The sequence below is a fragment of the Oncorhynchus kisutch genome, linkage group LG4 (genome assembly GCF_002021735.2).
Source record: "Oncorhynchus kisutch isolate 150728-3 linkage group LG4, Okis_V2, whole genome shotgun sequence".
NCBI classification, from domain to species: domain Eukaryota; kingdom Metazoa; phylum Chordata; class Actinopteri; order Salmoniformes; family Salmonidae; genus Oncorhynchus; species Oncorhynchus kisutch.
The window spans coordinates 16,325,622-16,343,685 of NC_034177.2; the positions used below are offsets into that span (position 1 = coordinate 16,325,622).

General features: G+C 39.4%; 2 protein-coding genes across 2 annotated transcripts; one reads left to right on the top strand and one right to left on the bottom strand.

Annotated features, from left to right (window-relative positions):
* Positions 1 to 2,773: 2,773 nt before the first annotated feature.
* LOC109889116 (pyroglutamyl-peptidase 1) lies at positions 2,774 to 10,122 on the bottom strand. Its single transcript, XM_020480315.2, has 5 exons — positions 9,918 to 10,122; positions 7,257 to 7,309; positions 6,469 to 6,585; positions 6,114 to 6,346; positions 2,774 to 4,384 (listed from the first exon to the last, which is right to left on the bottom strand). The coding sequence occupies exons 1-5, from the start codon at positions 9,949 to 9,951 to the stop codon at positions 4,192 to 4,194; spliced, it is 630 nt and encodes a 209-aa protein (XP_020335904.1). The 5' UTR covers positions 9,952 to 10,122; the 3' UTR covers positions 2,774 to 4,191.
* On the top strand, positions 10,098 to 14,437 carry lsm4 (LSM4 homolog, U6 small nuclear RNA and mRNA degradation associated). The gene is made up of 5 exons (XM_020480316.2): positions 10,098 to 10,238; positions 10,886 to 10,927; positions 11,110 to 11,208; positions 12,652 to 12,835; positions 12,993 to 14,437. The coding sequence occupies exons 1-5, from the start codon at positions 10,236 to 10,238 to the stop codon at positions 13,112 to 13,114; spliced, it is 450 nt and encodes a 149-aa protein (XP_020335905.1). The 5' UTR covers positions 10,098 to 10,235; the 3' UTR covers positions 13,115 to 14,437.
* Positions 14,438 to 18,064: the final 3,627 nt, after the last annotated feature.

The following is an 18,064-nucleotide window of genomic DNA, read 5'->3' on the forward strand; positions in this document are numbered from 1 at the left end:
AGAAGAGTTTACTATCAATATAATTATGATTGGAAGATAATGGACACACGTCGGAAAAGTATTGTGTGTGGGTTATTCTCAACGAGATTGGCACACGGGAAACCAACATTATTTTCCTTAATTTATTCAAATGTGAATGAGGATAATCCTTTTCACAATGTTTCTTTCTGTCTCAAAACCATTGTTCAGCTCAAAGCCAAATAGAAATCTGGGAAAATACAGAGGAATTGGATTTAAATCTAGATGCCATAATAAAATATGATATACATCCAAGAACAAAAGGCATACACATTGAGACATCAGATAGTTTATAGGCTGGTATAGGTTTTGGGCATACTGGGATCGATGTATGTACTATGTTTATTTCTAAATAGTAACCAGGTGGATATTCTGTGTTCCCTTTCCATAACACAACAAGGCACAGGTCAAAAGAGGATCTTAAAAGAAATTGCCCACTTCAACAAGCACTTAGGGACATAAATGCTTTCACATCTTTGAGTAAAGTCATTACAGTTGGTAAGCTCTCTCACAATGACAATTCCCTGATGACTCATGCTTTTTATCATACACATTTTACACATATGTAATAACCAGGTAATTACTGGTATGTGACAGTGTGGAGGAACAGGTAAACAAAAACACAAAGATGAATCTCCATAGAGTCCATGAATGCTACAATACCCACTACCACTTAGTCTATAAAACATACTGTATTTTGGGCAACAACAAAATATTGTGTATGACAGTTGTTCTGGGAAGAAGATACTATTAATCTAGATCAGCTACATGTTATTATGTGGCTGTACCACTAGAGGATTACATGGCTTTTGAAATTTACAGTACCAGTCAAAAGTTTGGAAACACCTACTCATTCAAGTTTTTTGTATTTTTAAAAATTATTTTCTACATTTTAGAATAATAGTGAGGACATCAACACTATGAAATAACACACATGGAATCATGTAGTAACCAAAAAAGAAACCAACAAATCATGTAGTAACCAACCAATCAAAATATATTTTACATTTGAGATTATTCAAAGTTGCCACCCTTTGCCTTGATGACAGCTTTGCACACTCTCGGCATTCTCTCAACCAGCTTCATGAGGAATGCTTTTCCAACAGTCTTGAAGGAGTACCCACATATGCTGAGCACTTGTTGGCTGATTTTCCTTCACTCTGCGGTCCAACTCAACCGAGACCATCTCAATTGGGTTGAGATTAGAGGTCGACCGATTAATCGGAATGGCCGATTAATTAGGGCCGATTTCAAGTTTTCATAACAATCGGAAATCTGTATTTTTGGGCGCCGATTAGTCGATTTATTTATTTTTTACTATACCTTTATTTAACTAGGCAAGTCAGTTAAGAACACATTCTTATTTTCAATGACGGCCTAGGAACAGTGGGTTAACTGCCTTGTTCAGGGGCAGAACGACAGATTTTCACGAGTCCAACGCAATAACGACCTGCCTCTCTCTCGTTGCACTCCACAAGGAGACTGCCTGTTACGTGAATGCAGTAAGCCAAGGTAAATTGCTAGCTAGCATTAAACTTATCTTATAAAAAACAATCAATCATAATCACTAGTTGGGCCTCCCGGGTGGCGCAGTGGTTAAGGGCGCTGTACTGCAGCGCCAGCTCTATCGTAACCGGCCGTGACCGGGAGGTCCGTGGGGCGATGCACAATTGGCCTAGCGTCGTCCGGGTTAGGGAGGGTTTGGCCGGTATGGATATCCTTGTCTCATGCAGCAATTCGACCATGAAGGCCTGATTCACAGTCTCCTCTGAACAGTTGTGTCTGTTACTTGACACAACTGTGAAGCATTTATTTGGGCTGCAATTTCTGAGGCTGGTAACTCTAATGAACTTATCCTCTGCAGCAGAGGTAACTCTGGGTCTTCCTTTCCTGTAGCGGTCCTCAAGAGAGCCAGTTTCATCATAGCGCTTGATGGTTTTCGCGTCTGCACTTGAAGAATTTTCAAAGTTCTCGAAATTTTCTGGATTGACTGACCTTCATGTCTTAATGTAATTCTCGTTGCTTATTTGAGCGGTTCTTTCCTTAATATGGACTTGGTATTTTACCAAATAGGGCTATCTTCTGGATACTACCCCTACCTTGTCACAACATAACTGATGGACTCAAACGCACTAAGGAAAGAAATTCCACAAATTAACTTTTAACAAGACACACCTGTAAATTGAAATCCATTCCAGGTGACGACTTCATGTAGCTGGGTGAGAGAATGACAACTGTGCAAAGCTGCCATCAAGGCAAGGGGTGGCTACTTTGAAGAATCTCAAATATATTTTTATTTGTTAAACTTTTTTTTTTAGTTACTACACGATTCCATATGTGTTATTTCATAGTTTTGACGTCTTCACTATTATTCTACAATGTAGAAAATAGTAAAAATAAAGAAAAACCATGGAATGAGTAGGCGTGTCCAAACGTTTGACTGGTCCTGCATATACACAACACTGGAATAACCCATAATGGGAGATAACAGAAAACAAATACTGTGTTATTTATGACAAATAAAAACATGAGCAAAATTAAACCTACTCACCGATGTTCATAAAGTTGAAACATCCAAAATAATTTGATAAAGTAAAAATGAAAGTGCTATAGAAATGCAAGTATAGGGTCCAATTCTCAACTGGCTGCCTACATCCTGTGCACTAGTACAGTAAAAGGCATTTCACTGTGATAAGCATACTTGTCACATTCACTGTCTTCAAACTGTCATAGATGAGCCAAGGCGCAGCGTGCATGTAATTCCACATCTTTTAATAAAGTGAAACTTTCATAAAAAAAAACAGGTAAACAAAAACCGAACGTGACGCAAACGTGGCGCACACAAACACACACAGAAAATAAATAATTACACACAACATAGGTGGGAAAAAGGCTGCCTAAGTATGATTCCCAATCAGAGACAACGATAGACAGCTGCCTCTGATTGGGAACCACTCGGCCAAAAACAAAGAAATAGAAAACATAGAATGGCCACCCAAATCACACCCTGACCTAACCAAAGAGAGAAATAAACCGGTCAGGGCGTGACAATACTGATCTGATGAAGTTCATTGAACTAATGCCGTATCTGTCAAACAATACCAAAGAGCTACCAGTCAAAATTGGGCAAACAGACAAAAAAAATATTTGATACAACCAACCCATTTCTTGATACCTTAGTAAAAGAAGGCAAATGTACAACTTCTGATAAATAAAAAGACTCAAGAAACAATAAGTTATCAATGTAAAAGAGCAACATTTTGCATTTAAAAGTAACTATCTGAATTTTGTTTAAAAAAAATACAAAAATACAAAAAAACCACAAACAAATGTTCAGATAATGAACGGGGGAAATATGCAAAAACAATGTGAATTTCTCTTTAAATAATGCTTTACAGAAAATGTTTCAGGCACATTCAGAACATATAAATCTAGCTAAACACCTGAAGCTAACACCATTAAATAATATACATAAATACAGGAAGTACTAGCATGACTTAAGTAGTACCAACAAGTGGATGCCTCAGACTTCAATGAAAAAGCTGGTAAGAAAAACAACTCTTCAAGATGATGATTAACAACCAAAGGCAGAAATTCCCCTTAAAATAACTGAAAGGAAAAAGGAAAGACCACAATAAATAATGTGGAACTTGTACAGTGAGTTGATGTATAAAAGGACTTTTCCATACACTGTTTCTGAGATTACAGTGAAAGTATGGATAAAGAGCCAAAACCATGAAACCATGAAAACAGATTCAAAAAGAGTAGCACTCTTAACGCAAGCAGGTGGCTCCCTTCTGTCAATTCCAGTAATTCCAGTTCAATTCCCCAGAACACGGAAGCAACTCTTGCTATCTAGAGAGGATGTGGAGAAAGCTCAAGTTACACCTAAACACTAGACCTGGATCAGCTTTACTCACCTCACCTCCATCCATAACCACTAAGATAAATAAAAAACAACTGCTGGGCCAGGTAAAGTGCTTGAGGCAACATCAACGAAGAAAGTGAAAACATTTCTGTGGAATGAGTCAACTGGAAGTGTCCGTTTCGTTGCCATTTCCTCATTTGCACCAGAAGAGGTAATAAAACAAAACAGTTATTGGGGTATTTGTGGTTAACTGCATAATATCTCCTGTGTGTAAGGGGTAAAGGCAGTTGGCTTTCGCGGGTCACTTAGTGCACGTGCTGGCAGTGGATCTTCTCTTCGGCTCTGTCTAGCATGTTCAGCATCTCTTGTATGATGGCTTGAAGGGCTCTACCCAGGTCCTCTCCACTATAAGGCTTTGCTATGGGAGGCACGTGGACGAACGCTGAGCGCCCATGGCTCAGGTACAGAGAGGTGTAGTAGGTGAAGTCACAGAGGTATCTGTCAGGAAAGACAGGAATGAAGATAATGGTTCTAATAATAATAATATTTGGTGGGTGCTTATATTTATCCTATGCATGTGTGAATTGAAAACATGTTTTTTGCATATCCCAACTCTTCCTGAGACACCCTTTAAGCCAGCGGCATTCAAATTTGGGGTCCAGGGAACTACAGCGGGGTGGCCAAAACTTAAATAAAATAAAACATGTATTTTTTGGTGAACAAAAATTCAAGAGTACAGATTATTGTAGTACAGATTATCCGTGGCCTCCAACTGCTCTTAAATGCATGTAAAACTAAATACATGCTCTTCAACCGATAGCTGCCCACACCTGCCTGCCTGTCCAGCATCATTAGTCTGGACAGTTCTGACTTAGAATATGTGGACAACTACAAATACCTAGGTGTTTGGTTAGACTGTAAACTCTCCTTCCAGACTCACATTAAGCATCTCCAATCCAAAATTAAATCTAGAATCGGCTTCCTATTTTGCAACAAAGCATCCTTCACTCATGCTGCCAAACATACCATCGTAAAACTGACATCGTGAAATCCGATCCTTGACTTTGTGGCGATGTAATTTGCAAAATAGTCTCCAACTCTCTACTCAGCAAATTGGATACAGTCTATCACAGTGCCATCTGTTTTGTCACCACCCACCATTGCGACCTGGATGCTCTCGTTGGCTGGCCCTCACTACATATTCGTCGCCAAACCCATTGGCTCCAGGTCATCTATAAGTCTTTGCTAGGTAAAGCTCTGCCTTATCTCAGCTCACTGGTCACCATAGCAACACCCACCCGTAGCATGCGCTCCAGAAGGTATATTTCACTGGTCACCCCCAAAGCCAATTCCTCCTTCAGCCACCTTTCCTTCCAGTTCTCTGCTGACAATGACTGTAACGAACTGCAAAAATCACTGAAGCTGGAGACTCATATCTCCCTCACTAGCTTTAAGCACCAGCTGTCAGAGCAGCTCACAGATCACTGCACCTGTACATAGCTCATCTGTAAATAGCCCATCCAACTACCTCATCCCCATACTGTTGTTTATTTTATTATTTATTTTGTTCCTTTGCACCCCAGTATCTCTACTTGCACACTCATCTTCTGCGCATCTATCACTCCAGTGTTTAATTACTATATTGTAATTATTTCACCACTTTGGCCTATTTATTGCCTTACCTCCCCTGTCCTACCTCATTTGCACACATTGTATATATACTTTTTATATTGTATTATTGACTGTATGTTTGTTTATTCCATGTGTAACTCTGTGTTGTTGTTTGTGTCGCACTGCTTTGCTTTATCTTGGCCAGGTCGCAGTTGTAAATGAGAACTTGTTCTCAACTAGCCTACACGGATAAATCAAGGTGAAAAAAATATTTAAAAATAAAAGAATTGTATGGGACAATATACAAATGTTTTTGAGAAAGATAATTAGACATTTTTTATTTTATTGACTAAATGTATTTATTGGTTTATTTTTAAGATTTTAAGGTTGTGTCATTCGATTTGGGATGAGGTCGCAAGAAATTCTTGTGGAAAAAATGGGGTCCCAGGAATTCTGGTGGAAAAAGTTTGAATACCACTGCTCTAAGCGGTGGTTCTACAGTAAGAGTTGGGAAAACGTAGACCTAAAATATTATTTGAACTACAGGTGTATGCATGCACATTGCTAACAAAATCAATGTCGCAAACACAAAGGCACACAACAAGAGGATGTTTACCTGCCAGCATCTTTTGAGACGGACACTGCTACACCTAGGCCAGAGGCTGTCACTCTCTTGCAGACCGATTCCATGTCAATAACAGAGTCAATGCAGTCAGGACCCCCCTCAATGCAACACTGAGAATGGGGACAGAAGCGGCTGTTGTCGAGACCCTTGTAGCCATGGTTACGGCCACATTTCTCCAAGGTAACGGTGGTGGCCATACCCGAGACTCCAACATGGACCACTAACTGATTCCCCATGCAGAGAAGGACACAAAACAAACTAATTCAAAAGTGGTGCATATAATTTTAATATTGAATATATTACCAGCAGGAAAGGAGACAGGATAGTCCATTTGTTGCCTTCTTACCTGGGGATGATACTGCTTCCATAATGACGGAACCAAACTCTGGACTGCCTGGTACTCGACAGGCACTTCATACACATGCAGGTCTACGTCCTTTCCCAAGCCCAGCTTTTTCAGTTCCTTATAACAAAGAAGACAGGGGATTCATATTCATAAAAGATCATAGAAATGTCTTCACATTATTTCGACACTCATTGCTTTTCAAATAAATAGACGTCATCTTTACTTTATCTATTCAGTCCATTTAAAAATGAACACAAACAGAAATATGATTGGACGATATCATAAACATAAAAATTGGGAAAGCACAAATAGGAAAAGATGGAAATATCTGGAATCTGGAGGAGAGAACATTTCTAATTTTAGCACTGACTAAGGTTTGTTTGACCACAGCCTGACCCTGCCACAAAGCAGCCCTTTGTTTGCTTTTAATGTACTTGATAAGGATATTAAAAGCAGTCTAGACACCTTGAAAACCATTGTCCCTATACAATATCCCTATACAGCCCCACACCACCACTTCAGCCTTATAATGCTTCTCTCACACTACATGGCTAACATATGGCTACAAATATGTAGCAAGAAATTTGCTGAGTGAGATGTACTTGTCATCCCATGACAACAAATGTGTTCTATCAAATAAATAGGCATGAACAAGATAGGCGGTTTTGAGTTATTGTCAGGAAAATGAATGAATCCTTAACGAATATAGTTAAAGAGACTGTTTTCAGGCAGAATAGATCATTCATCCATTAAATATAGCCTATGTAAAATATGCAATATATACATACCTGGACTGCTACCCAACTGGCATTAATGGTGTGCGCTCCAAATGGCTCAAACCCTAAAAAAATATGGCAGTGTTTTAAAAAAAATCAATTGTTTGCAGATTTTTGTGTGTAATGTGTTCAATGTCAGGTTGGCTTCTCTCAAAGTTCAATTAACTTGAGATTGTTGCTTACTTATAGGTCTACATCTGTGTTATACACATTTATAAAAACATTTTATACAAACATTTGCCAGGTTTGATTGGCAATACATTTGCTTGAAGGGGAAAAAAACAACTCTACTAAGAACCTATGCTAGAAGAGCCACTCAAAAAAAAGCTAAACCCCATAAAAAGCTAGCTTTATAATGCGTTTATACACTACATGACCAAAAGTTTGTGGACACCAAAAACAGTGGCATTAATATGAAGTTGGTCCCCCCTTTGCTGCTATAACAGTCTTGAATCTTCTAGGAAAGCTTTCCACTAGATGTTAGAACATTGCTGTGGGGACTTTCTTCCATTCAGCCACAAGAGCATTAGTGAGGTCACTGACGTTGGCCTGGCTCGCAGACGGCGTTCCAATTCATCCCAAAGGTGTTCGATGGGGTTGAGGTTAGGGCTCTGTGCAGTCCAATCAAGTTCTTCCATACTGATCTAAACAAACCATTTCTGTATAGACCTTGCTTTGTGCAAGGGGGTATTGTCATGCTGAAAGAGGAAAGGGCCTTCCCCAAACTGTTGCCACAAAGTTGGAAGCACAGAATCATTGAGAATGTCATTGTATGCTGCAGCATTAAGACTTCCCTTAGCTGGAACTAAGAGGCCTAGCCTGAACCATGAATCACAGCTCCAGACTTCCTCCTCCACCAAACTTTACAGTTGGCACTATGCATTGGAGCAGGTAGCATTCTCCTGGCATCCGCCAAACCCATATTTGTCCGTCGGACTGCCAGATGATAAAGCATGATTCATCACTCCAGAGAACGCGTTTCCACTGCTCTAGAGTTCAATTGCGGCGAGTTTTACACCACTCTAGCTGATGCTTTGCATTGTGTGTGGCTACGGTGTGGCTGCTCGGCCATGGAAACCCATTTCATGAAGTTCCTGATGAACAGTTCTTGTGCTGACGTTGCTTCCAGAGGCAGTTTGGAACTCGGTAGTGAGAGTTGCAACCGAGGACAGACGATTTTTACACGCTATGCACTTCAGCGGTCCCATTCTTTGAGCTTGAATGGCCTACCACTTCGTGGCTGAGCCATTGTTGCTCCTCAATGTTTCCACTTCACAATAACAGCACTTACAGTTGACCGGGGCAGATCTAGCATGGCAGAAATGTGACAAACTGACTTGTTGGAAAGGTGGCGAGCTATGTCGGTGCCACGTTGAAATTCACTGAGCTCATCATTCTACAGCCAATGTTTGTCTGTGGAGATTGCATTGTGTGGCTGAAATAGCCGGATCAACTAATTTAAAGGGGAGTCCACATACTTTTGTATACACAGTATAGTGTATGCAGTGGTGTAAAGTACTGAAGTAAAAATACGTTAAAGTACCTCCTAAGTAGTTTTTTTGGGTATCTTTACTTTACTATTTATATTTTTAACAACTTTTACTTTACTACATTTCCCCCCAAATATTGTACTTTTTACTCCATACATTTTCCCCGACAAACAAACGTACTTGTTACATTTTGAATGCTTAGCGGTACAGGAAAATTGTCATTTTCACACACTTATCAAGAGAACAATTGGTTATCCCTACTGCCTCTGCATATTTTGTAAATAATGTCCAAGTGTTGGAGTGTGACCCTGGCTATCGGTAAATTAAAGACAAGAAAATGGTGCCGTCTGCTTCGCTTAATATAAGGAATTTCAAATGACTTATACTTTTACTTTTGATACTTAAGTATATTTTAGCAATTACATTTAATTGTGATACTTAGGTATATTTAAAACCAAATACTTTTAGACTTTTACTGGCTGACTTTCACTTTTACTTGAGTAACTTTCTATTAAGGTTTCTATACTTTTAATCAAGTATGACAATTGGGTACTTTTTCCACCACTGAGTGTATGTGTGATTGTGGCTGCAGTAACGTTGAGACACCACTCGGAATCCCTATGGGATTAATGGGCTGGTCTGTTGTTCCCTTGGAGACCAAGGGATCTGTCTGACAGGGAGGTGAAAAGGAGCAAGCGAGGGTCGGCAGCTGGCCAATTCTCTTTTGTGAAGCCCTCTGTTCCCAGGCAATCTACATATATTTTATCGGGCTATCCCGTCTTCAACTGGCCTTTGTGTCTGGGAGACAGAAGAAATACAGTATGACTATAAAGCTTTACTAGTTTCATAGTTTCACATTTTTGTTTAAGGCTGCAACAGTATGTAAAACATGTTTTTAGAAACTAGAATTTGATTTAGTAAAACACAAATAGCCTCATTACTGCATGTCTGGAGGTCTGAAATATTACAACTTTCATATTATTCTGCAACATACAGTTGGTCAGGGTATACATTGACACGTTCCTAACGTTATACAATAGTGCAATTATGTCTAGTATGTTCAGTTATTCATGGGCCTGTTTATTTTCGAATACAAGAAACACATTATTAATGTGTCGAGCTTGACTGAAAAGACCAACTAGAAACTACGTACAGTGGAGCAAGTAGAGGAAAACCCACTAACCTGTTACAACAACATTCCGCTTACAATTGTCCATATTCTTCGTATCTGTAGAGAATGTTTTCGATTGTTATTCTAAATTTAACAAGGAACGCAGCTTTCCTGTCTCCGATTTTGCTGTCCTTCCAAAGCAATCATCTATTTCTCGAGCTGCTTTTCGCGTCTACTTTTTCTCCCAGAGTCTGACGTATTGACTTATGGTACACTTGGGTCGACAACTTCCGTTAAACTTCCGCACGTTAAACGTTAGCGCTAGTAAAGAATTAATGCCCAAAATATTCAGTTCAGTTGACCGGATAGTTTGTCATATAATCTGTTATAATGGTAAGTATATATTTTTATCAGTAATATGACGACTGTTATTTGCTTGTGTGGGACCGTAGAATGGGTCGAGCACAAACGCGCGGCTGTTGTTTACCATGCAGCTAACGTTAGCTATGTGCTAATGTAACGTGGACGTAGTTAAATTGCTAATTCATTGTATTAACGCTAATAGCTAACACAAAATATAAAATAGCTACTGTAAGAATAAACAGATTGGAATTTTGTATTTAAACACGGTTTGCATTTCAAGTCAAATGTGACCTATCGTGCTAGCTAACTGGTTATTATAAACCAGCTAACGTCAGTTGGCAAAAATGTGCATGGCTAACTTTACATGTGTTCTGAACATGTACTGGTATAATTAAGCAATAAGGCACGAGGGGGTATGGTATATGTCCAATATACCACGACTAAGGGCTGGTCTTAACACGACGCATCGTGGAGTGCCTGGACATATACCTCAAACCCCCGAGGTGCCATATTGCTATTATAAACTGGTTACCATCTTAATTAGAGCAGTACAACTAAATATTTTGTCATACACGTGGTATACGGTCTGATATAACATGGCTTTCAGCCAATCAGATCTCAGGGCTCAAACCACCCAGTTTATAATGACTTTTTAACTCTATATTTGAAATTCACAGCTACCTCTATCTTTGCTGAAGACTGCACAGAACCACCCTATGGTAAGGACGGATTAAATTAGTCAATTTTTGCCTAGTGGTATTTTACTCCGAATAGTTTTGAGTCATGTGAGTTCAAATGTCTCTGTTTGTTCATATCGATTTGGTCCTTAGTTTTTGTGGTACAAACATAACCCACACAGCTTTGATTTCTAACCCCAATTCTTCTTCCCTATACTTCTCAGCTGGTGGAGTTGAAGAATGGAGAGACATATAACGGACACTTGGTCAGTTGTGACAACTGGATGAATATAAATTTACGAGAAGTCATCTGCACCTCAAGGGTAAAGATTTTGTCTGAGTACTTGTCGAGACTCAAGAGTTGTGACCACTGATCTGAAATATGTACATGGTTGCTTGCATTGGTGTAAAAATACTTTAAAGTACTACTTAAGTAGTTTTTTTGAGTATCTACACTTTACTTTTTATATTTTTGACAACTTTTACTTCACTACATTCCTGAAGAAAATAATGTACTTTCTACTCCATTAATTTTCCCCGACACCCAAAAATACATGTTACATTTTGACAGGAAAATGGTCCAATTCACACACCTCAAGAGAACATCCCTGGTCATCCCTACTGCCTCTGATCTGGCGGACTCACTAAACACAAATGATTTGTTTGTAAATTAATGTCAAGAGTGTTGTAGTGTGCCCCTGGCTATCTGTAAATTTAAAAAATAGAAAATTGTGCTGTATGGTTTGCATAATATAAGGAATTTGACATTTTAATACTTTTACTTTTGATACTTAAGTACATTTTAGCAATTCCATTTACTTTTGATACTTAAGTATATTTCAAACCAAATACTTTTAGACTTTTACTCAGTGGGTGTTTTATTGGGAGACTTTTACTTGAGTCATTTTCTTTTAAGGCAGCTTTACTTCTACTCAAGTATGACTTTTGAGTACTTTTTCCACCACTGGTTGCTTGTGAGTGACAACCACAAATGAATAGGCTAGATTGTTGCCTAAACATCAGACTGTTACCATGGTTACTCCATGGAGTATCAGTCTGCCGGAAGTCGCCCTAAAAAATATGCAATAGTCTCTACAAGACAGAATGTTGAATAAAATTCTATTTACACTTATTTTACTGGTTGAACATGCTGTTGGTCCTTTTGGCAGCAGGTGGAGACCAGATTTTTTTTATTTTTGTGGAGCCGGTATGTTCTGTCACTGTGTTTTCTATCTCTTTGATGCATTACACGCAAAGCACAATATGTAAACAATAGCCGAACGTAGTCGACTGAAGCACTTTTCCTCGCAACCGGCAGGAAGTGTTTGCCATTCGGTTAGGTTTGGCTATATTGTGCAAATTGCATCAGTATTGGAAGTAAAAACCGCAAATACAGACCAGCAAACTGCAGATTGGGTTGATAACACTTCCTTGTGGATATTTTATATCAGATTACCTTTTGACATAGGGACAACAGGTAAAGTAAGTTTAAATTAAGTTTGTTCAACATTTTGACTTGTAATGGGACTGTTCGGGAATGCTGAGCCTACATGTTAGACTTGAGTGTGTACGTATTTTACTCTCTGATTCTAAAAGAGGCTTGCTACATGGCCAAGTCTTACTTCCGAATCAACGATCAGAAAAATGACCATGTATAACCACAAGATGGCACTATTGACAGTTAAAAGATTCAGTTTGTAGGAGTTCTACTAAGACTAAGTTAACACTGAAACTCTCCCCTTATCCCATTCGCTCCCATCGTTTAGGATGGAGATAAATTTTGGAGGATGCCTGAGTGTTACATCAGAGGAAGCACCATAAAGTACCTGCGTATCCCTGATGAGATCATTGACATGGTGAAGGAAGAGGTGGTGTCCAAGGGCCGTGGGCGAGGAGGCATGCAGCAGAACAAACAGCAGGGCAAGGGTCGAGGGGGAGGAGCAGGCAGAGGTAAGATGGAACCCCTCTCTGGAATGGCAAATGGGGAAAATTTGTTTGGGGTGCTTGTAGGGTGAAGCAATTGGGGCCTATATGACAGTATCATTTTATAAGTGTTTCCTTGTTGAAATGGTTTGTGTCATGCTGTATATGCATGCTCTATGTTTAGGTGTGTTTGGAGGCCGTGGTCGGGGCATGCCAGGAGTGGGAATGCCAGGAGTGGGCAGAGGCCAGCAGCAGGAGAAGAAGCCTGCTGGTGGTAAACCTCAGGGAGTCAAGAACCAGCACTGAGGAGAGGAACAGACAGGTCAAATGTAAGGAACGAGTGTAGTTTTCACAGAATGACAACTCTCAGTCAGTCAGTGGAGGTCACCTTACACAATGGCTGTTGTAATGGCCATTACTGCTCCCTCACTGCCATTTTTTAGCCATGTGTGTTTGACCTCCACCAATTTGTGAAATCACAACGTGAGAACTATGAATATTCTGTGCAGTTCAGAAAGGGCAGGGTTTTGTAGACAGATTTTTGCCTTAAAGTTTTTGTTTAGTTATCAATTTGGGCCACCGTCAGAAACATGTAATTATCGTCCACAAGAACTCAACAGTAACCGAAATTTGAGAAGTTCAATGTTATTGTTTTATTGTGCCCAGAGCAATCTACTACGTTGATTGTACCCAATTGTCTTCAGTGTAATATAAGCTATGTAAAGCATCCATTTTATGCCCTTGGAATTTGAAGACTTAAGTTGATTGTGTTATGAGGAAAAATACCTAGTTGGTTAAAGAAATGTCAAGAAGTCTGGCAGTTTATTTTCAGAGTCCCAATTGGGGGTTTCTAAATGTTTTACTTTTGTGGAGTTTATTTGCATATTGCAACATGAGACAATAATGTTGTAATTTAGCCTATACAAAAGAACATGAGAATAAATGTTTTGTTAAATATACTGTACTTGAATGTATGAAAGAACAATAACTATTGGATTTGTTTTGAATGTGTCTACATACAGAATGAAAAGGTATTTTGCTATGCTCATGCTAGCTTACCTCTAAAATGACAAAACACAATTTGCATAGTAGGTTTATGTTCTTGTATAACTAACCAGCTATAAAAAATAAAACATCAACATAAACAATCAAGCATGCATATAACAAAGCTGGTGTAACCCTTTCTCTAGCCCCCTAAAGCACAACCGCAATCACATAGCTGCTGAATCAGCAATAATGCAGCCCTGATTAACATGACGCTATAATTCATGGAGTTAAATATCACGTGAGATGGTGACTGATTTATGATGCTGTTCTATGAGTTTTATTACTGTGGTCTTGCATGTCTTGTGGCTGTTTTGAAATGAATCAGAATGGAACATAATCGCTGTTAGTTTCAGTTAAAACATGAAGCTCTGGAAAAAACATTCTCACTTTCATTTGCATGAAAAGCTAGCTTCAATTGAAAATGTAAAACGCATAGTAGTTCTTTGACAAGGGGTTGGTGGAAATTATGAGGAGATGTTTTCTCTATTACCTCTGAAATATTTGTATCAGGCAAAAAAGGTGTTTTTCAATACCAAACTCCCTAAGCACTGGTTTAGTGTCCCATAAATGTTATGAGACCAATGTGCCACATCTCTTTCTTGAAGAATATGACCCTGGATATCAAAGTTATGTAGCACTTCGATGAACAAATGAACAGAATTTTGTTCTCCAAGTTTGGCGCTCAGCCATAAAAACGCTTGTTTGCCTTTTTCTGCCTGTGGTGAATGTATTTTGTTTTTAACAGCACTTTTAGGACGTGAAAGATTCCATTAACAGACGTTTCAAGCCAATGGGCTTTCTTTTTCCGACTTTGCTGGCATTTCTTTTAGTTTGTAGAGACCTCGATTGTGAGATACTTTAATGAATGTTGAAGTTACACAATACCCAAATCCATGGCTATAGCATTACTCCTAAGTATTAGATGTCCCTATAAGCCACAATTCCGAACCATTGTGGGAAACTACTATGAGAGAGAATAGGGTATTGATGTGTGTGTGTGAATGAGGGGGAGAGATGGTTAATGGTCTCCAGTTGAAGGTTTTCCTCTGCCAAGATATGCCACAGATAAAGACCCCTGAGATAAAGACAAATGGCTCTCTCCAAGATAAAGCTTTCAAGCTTGTGACTAATAAACATTTTCTGTCTTTCCATTTTAAAATGATAACCATAGAGTTAATGCCAATCCAATAACTACTAGCCTATTTCTTTGCTCATAGTTTAAAACGTTGTAGACTGTAAAACATGTCAAACAACAAATACTATAGATTGCAATTATTTTGTCCCCATACTAATTAACTGGAACTAGTACAGTTAGCTAGTAGACAATGGACATCAGAAGGCCTGTGACTCATGATGATAATAACCCTGTATGAATGTAGGCGTACATTAGTGGTGCACAGGTCAGCTGTTCACCCGCACCCACCCACAATGGATGCTAACCCTTCTGCAACCACCCGACTATACACTGAGTGTACAAAACATTAGGAGGAACATCTTCCTAATATTGAGTTGCACCCCCTTTTGCCCTCAGAGCCTCAATTTGTTAGGGCATGGACTCTACAAGTTGTGGAAAGCATTTTACAGGGATGCTGGCCAATGTTGACTCCAATGCTTCTCACAGTTGTGTCCAGTTGGCTTGATGTCCTTTAGGTGGTGGACCATTCTCAAACCAGTGTGCCTGGCACATACTACCATACCCTGTTCAAAGGCACTTCAATATTTTGTCTTGCCCATTCACCCTCTTAATGGCACATACACAACCCACGACTCAATTGTCTAAAGGCTTAAACCTGTCTCCTACTGTTCATCTACACCGATTGAAGTGGCTTTAACAAGTGACATCAATAAGGGATCATAGCTTTCAACTTGATTAATCTGGTCAATCTGTCATGGAAAGAAGTTGTTTGTGATGTTTTATACACTCAGTGTACGTGATGAAGAGAAAATCTGATGCCCGCACCTGAACCTAACCCCCAAATATAGCAAATGCGCTATTCGGCTACAGTCAAAGACTGCATAACGATTTTTTGACAGACATTTTTTGTTGCCTGATTAAGATGTGTTTCTGCTTATAATTTCAGACATTTTAGTTGGCTATTTTTTTGTCAACTTGTCTATAATTAGATACATGCAACTTCTCTTTTGTAGTTATATGTTGCCCAAGAAAACTAAATAAACCCTTGATCACCAGAATAATGTCATCATTCGATAGAATGAATGCTTTACTCTAGTTGACATCGGTAAAGTTTTCTCTGTCATCTTTTGCAGAGCAAAGACTTTAGGGACTGGGGAGAAAATGGGAAAAAAATATATATATCATATTTTCAAAATAAAATCTGTTTGACTGGTTGTAAAGCTGTGAAAACCAAAATATTTCTCATAAGATTTTAGTTCAGCTTGGATACATATTTTATGTGGTTGAAATACTATCAGCATTCTTTCAAGATACTGAAAGAAAGAAATCATATTTCTTCACACTGTTCCCGGATAAAACATTTTGCCTGCATATGGTGTAACCTGGCATCAAGAAATGCTAAATTCTGCAGGAGTTAATATTATGGCTCTGTGAGCAGCTATAGACCTACAGTCTGTGTCCAGACCTATAGATATGAATTGCACAAGAATTATACATTTATGGATTTTTTAAGGTATTGTTTTCTCTTTAATCAACCTGTGGTGGATATAACCACGGGGACTGTGGGTTATGAGTCAACCCGCACATCACTAACGTACATACGCTAAATGTCCAAAGGTATGTGGACACTCCATCAAATTAATAGATTCTACTATTTTAGCCACACCCGTTGCTGACACGTGTATAAAATCGAGCACACAGCCATGCAATCTCCATAGAGAAACATTGGCAGTAGAATGTCACGTACTGAAGAGCTCAGTGACTTTCAACATGGCATCATCATAGGATACCACCTTTCCAACAAGTCAGTTCATCAAATTTCTGCACTTCTAGAGATTCCACGGTCAACTAAGTGATGTTATTGTGAAGTGGAAACGTCTAAGAGCAACAACGGCTCAGTCGCGAAGTGGTAGACCACTCAAGCTCACAGGACTGCCGAGTGCTGAAGCAAGTAAAAATCGTCTGTCCTCGGTTGCAACACTCACTACCGAGTTCCAAACTGCCTCTGGAAGCAAAGTCAGCACAAGAACTGTTCGTCGGGAGCTTCATGAAAGGGGTTTCCATGGCCAAGCACACAAGCCTAAGATCGCCACCATTGGACTCTTGAGTTCTCTGGAGTGATGTATCACGCTTTACCATCTGGCAGTCCAACGGACAAATCTGGGTTTGGCGGATGCCAGGAGAACGCTACCTGCCCAAATGCATAGTGGCAACTGTAAAGTTTGGTGGAGGAGGAACAATGATCTGGGGCTGCTATTCATGGTTTGGGCTAGGCCCCTTAGTTTCAGTGAAGGAAAATCTTAACGTTACAGCATACAATGACATTCTAGAAGATTCTGTGCTTCCAACTTTGTGGCAATAGTTTGGGGAAGGCCTTTTCCTATTTCAGCATGACAATGTCCCCATGCACAAAGCGAGGTCCATACAGAAATGGTGAGTCAAGATCGGTGTGGAAGAATTTGACTGGCCTGCACAGAGCCCTACCTCAACCTCATCGAACACCTTTGGGATGAATTTGAACACCGACTGCGAGCACTAATACTCTTGTGGCTGAATGGTCCCCACAGCAGTGTTCCAACATCTAGTGGAAAGCCTTCCCAGAAGATTGGAGGCTGTTATAGGATCAAAGGGGTGACCAACTCCATATTAATGTCCATGATTTTGGAATGAGATGTTCAACCAGCAGGTGTCCACATATTTCACGTAAATCACGTGAGAACAAGGGAAGTAGTCCCCAAGGAGTTGAAGATTGGAAGGATATACATTTTACCATCAGCTTTCATGTGGTTGATCAATCTGTGTCATGTCAGATGCATTGGAACACATATTCCCACTATCCCTACAATACCATATACAGTGCGGCAAAAAAAGTATTTAGTCAGCCACCAATTGTGCAAGTTCTCCCACTTAAAAAGATGAGAGAGGCCTGTAATTTTCATCATAGGTACACTTCAACTATGACAGACAAAATGAGAAGAAAAAAATCCAGAAAATCACATTGTAGGATTTTTTATGAATTTATTTGCAAATTATGGTGGAAAATAAGTATTTGGTCACCTACAAACAAGCAAGAT

Bases quoted from the DNA above. Each gene is read 5' to 3' on its own strand.
- lsm4 (XM_020480316.2), top strand. The intron at 10,928-11,109 runs GTAAGGACGGAT...TATACTTCTCAG, and splicing joins CTGCACAGAACCACCCTATG to CTGGTGGAGTTGAAGAATGG. The intron at 12,836-12,992 runs GTAAGATGGAAC...CTCTATGTTTAG, and splicing joins AGGGGGAGGAGCAGGCAGAG to GTGTGTTTGGAGGCCGTGGT.
- LOC109889116 (XM_020480315.2), bottom strand. From the start codon at position 9,951: ATGGACAATTGTAAGCGGAATGTTGTTGTAACAG. The intron at 6,347-6,468 runs GTAAGAAGGCAA...ATGGGGAATCAG, and splicing joins GGAAGCAGTATCATCCCCAG to TTAGTGGTCCATGTTGGAGT. The intron at 4,385-6,113 runs GTAAACATCCTC...CTTTCCTGACAG, and splicing joins GTCTCAAAAGATGCTGGCAG to ATACCTCTGTGACTTCACCT.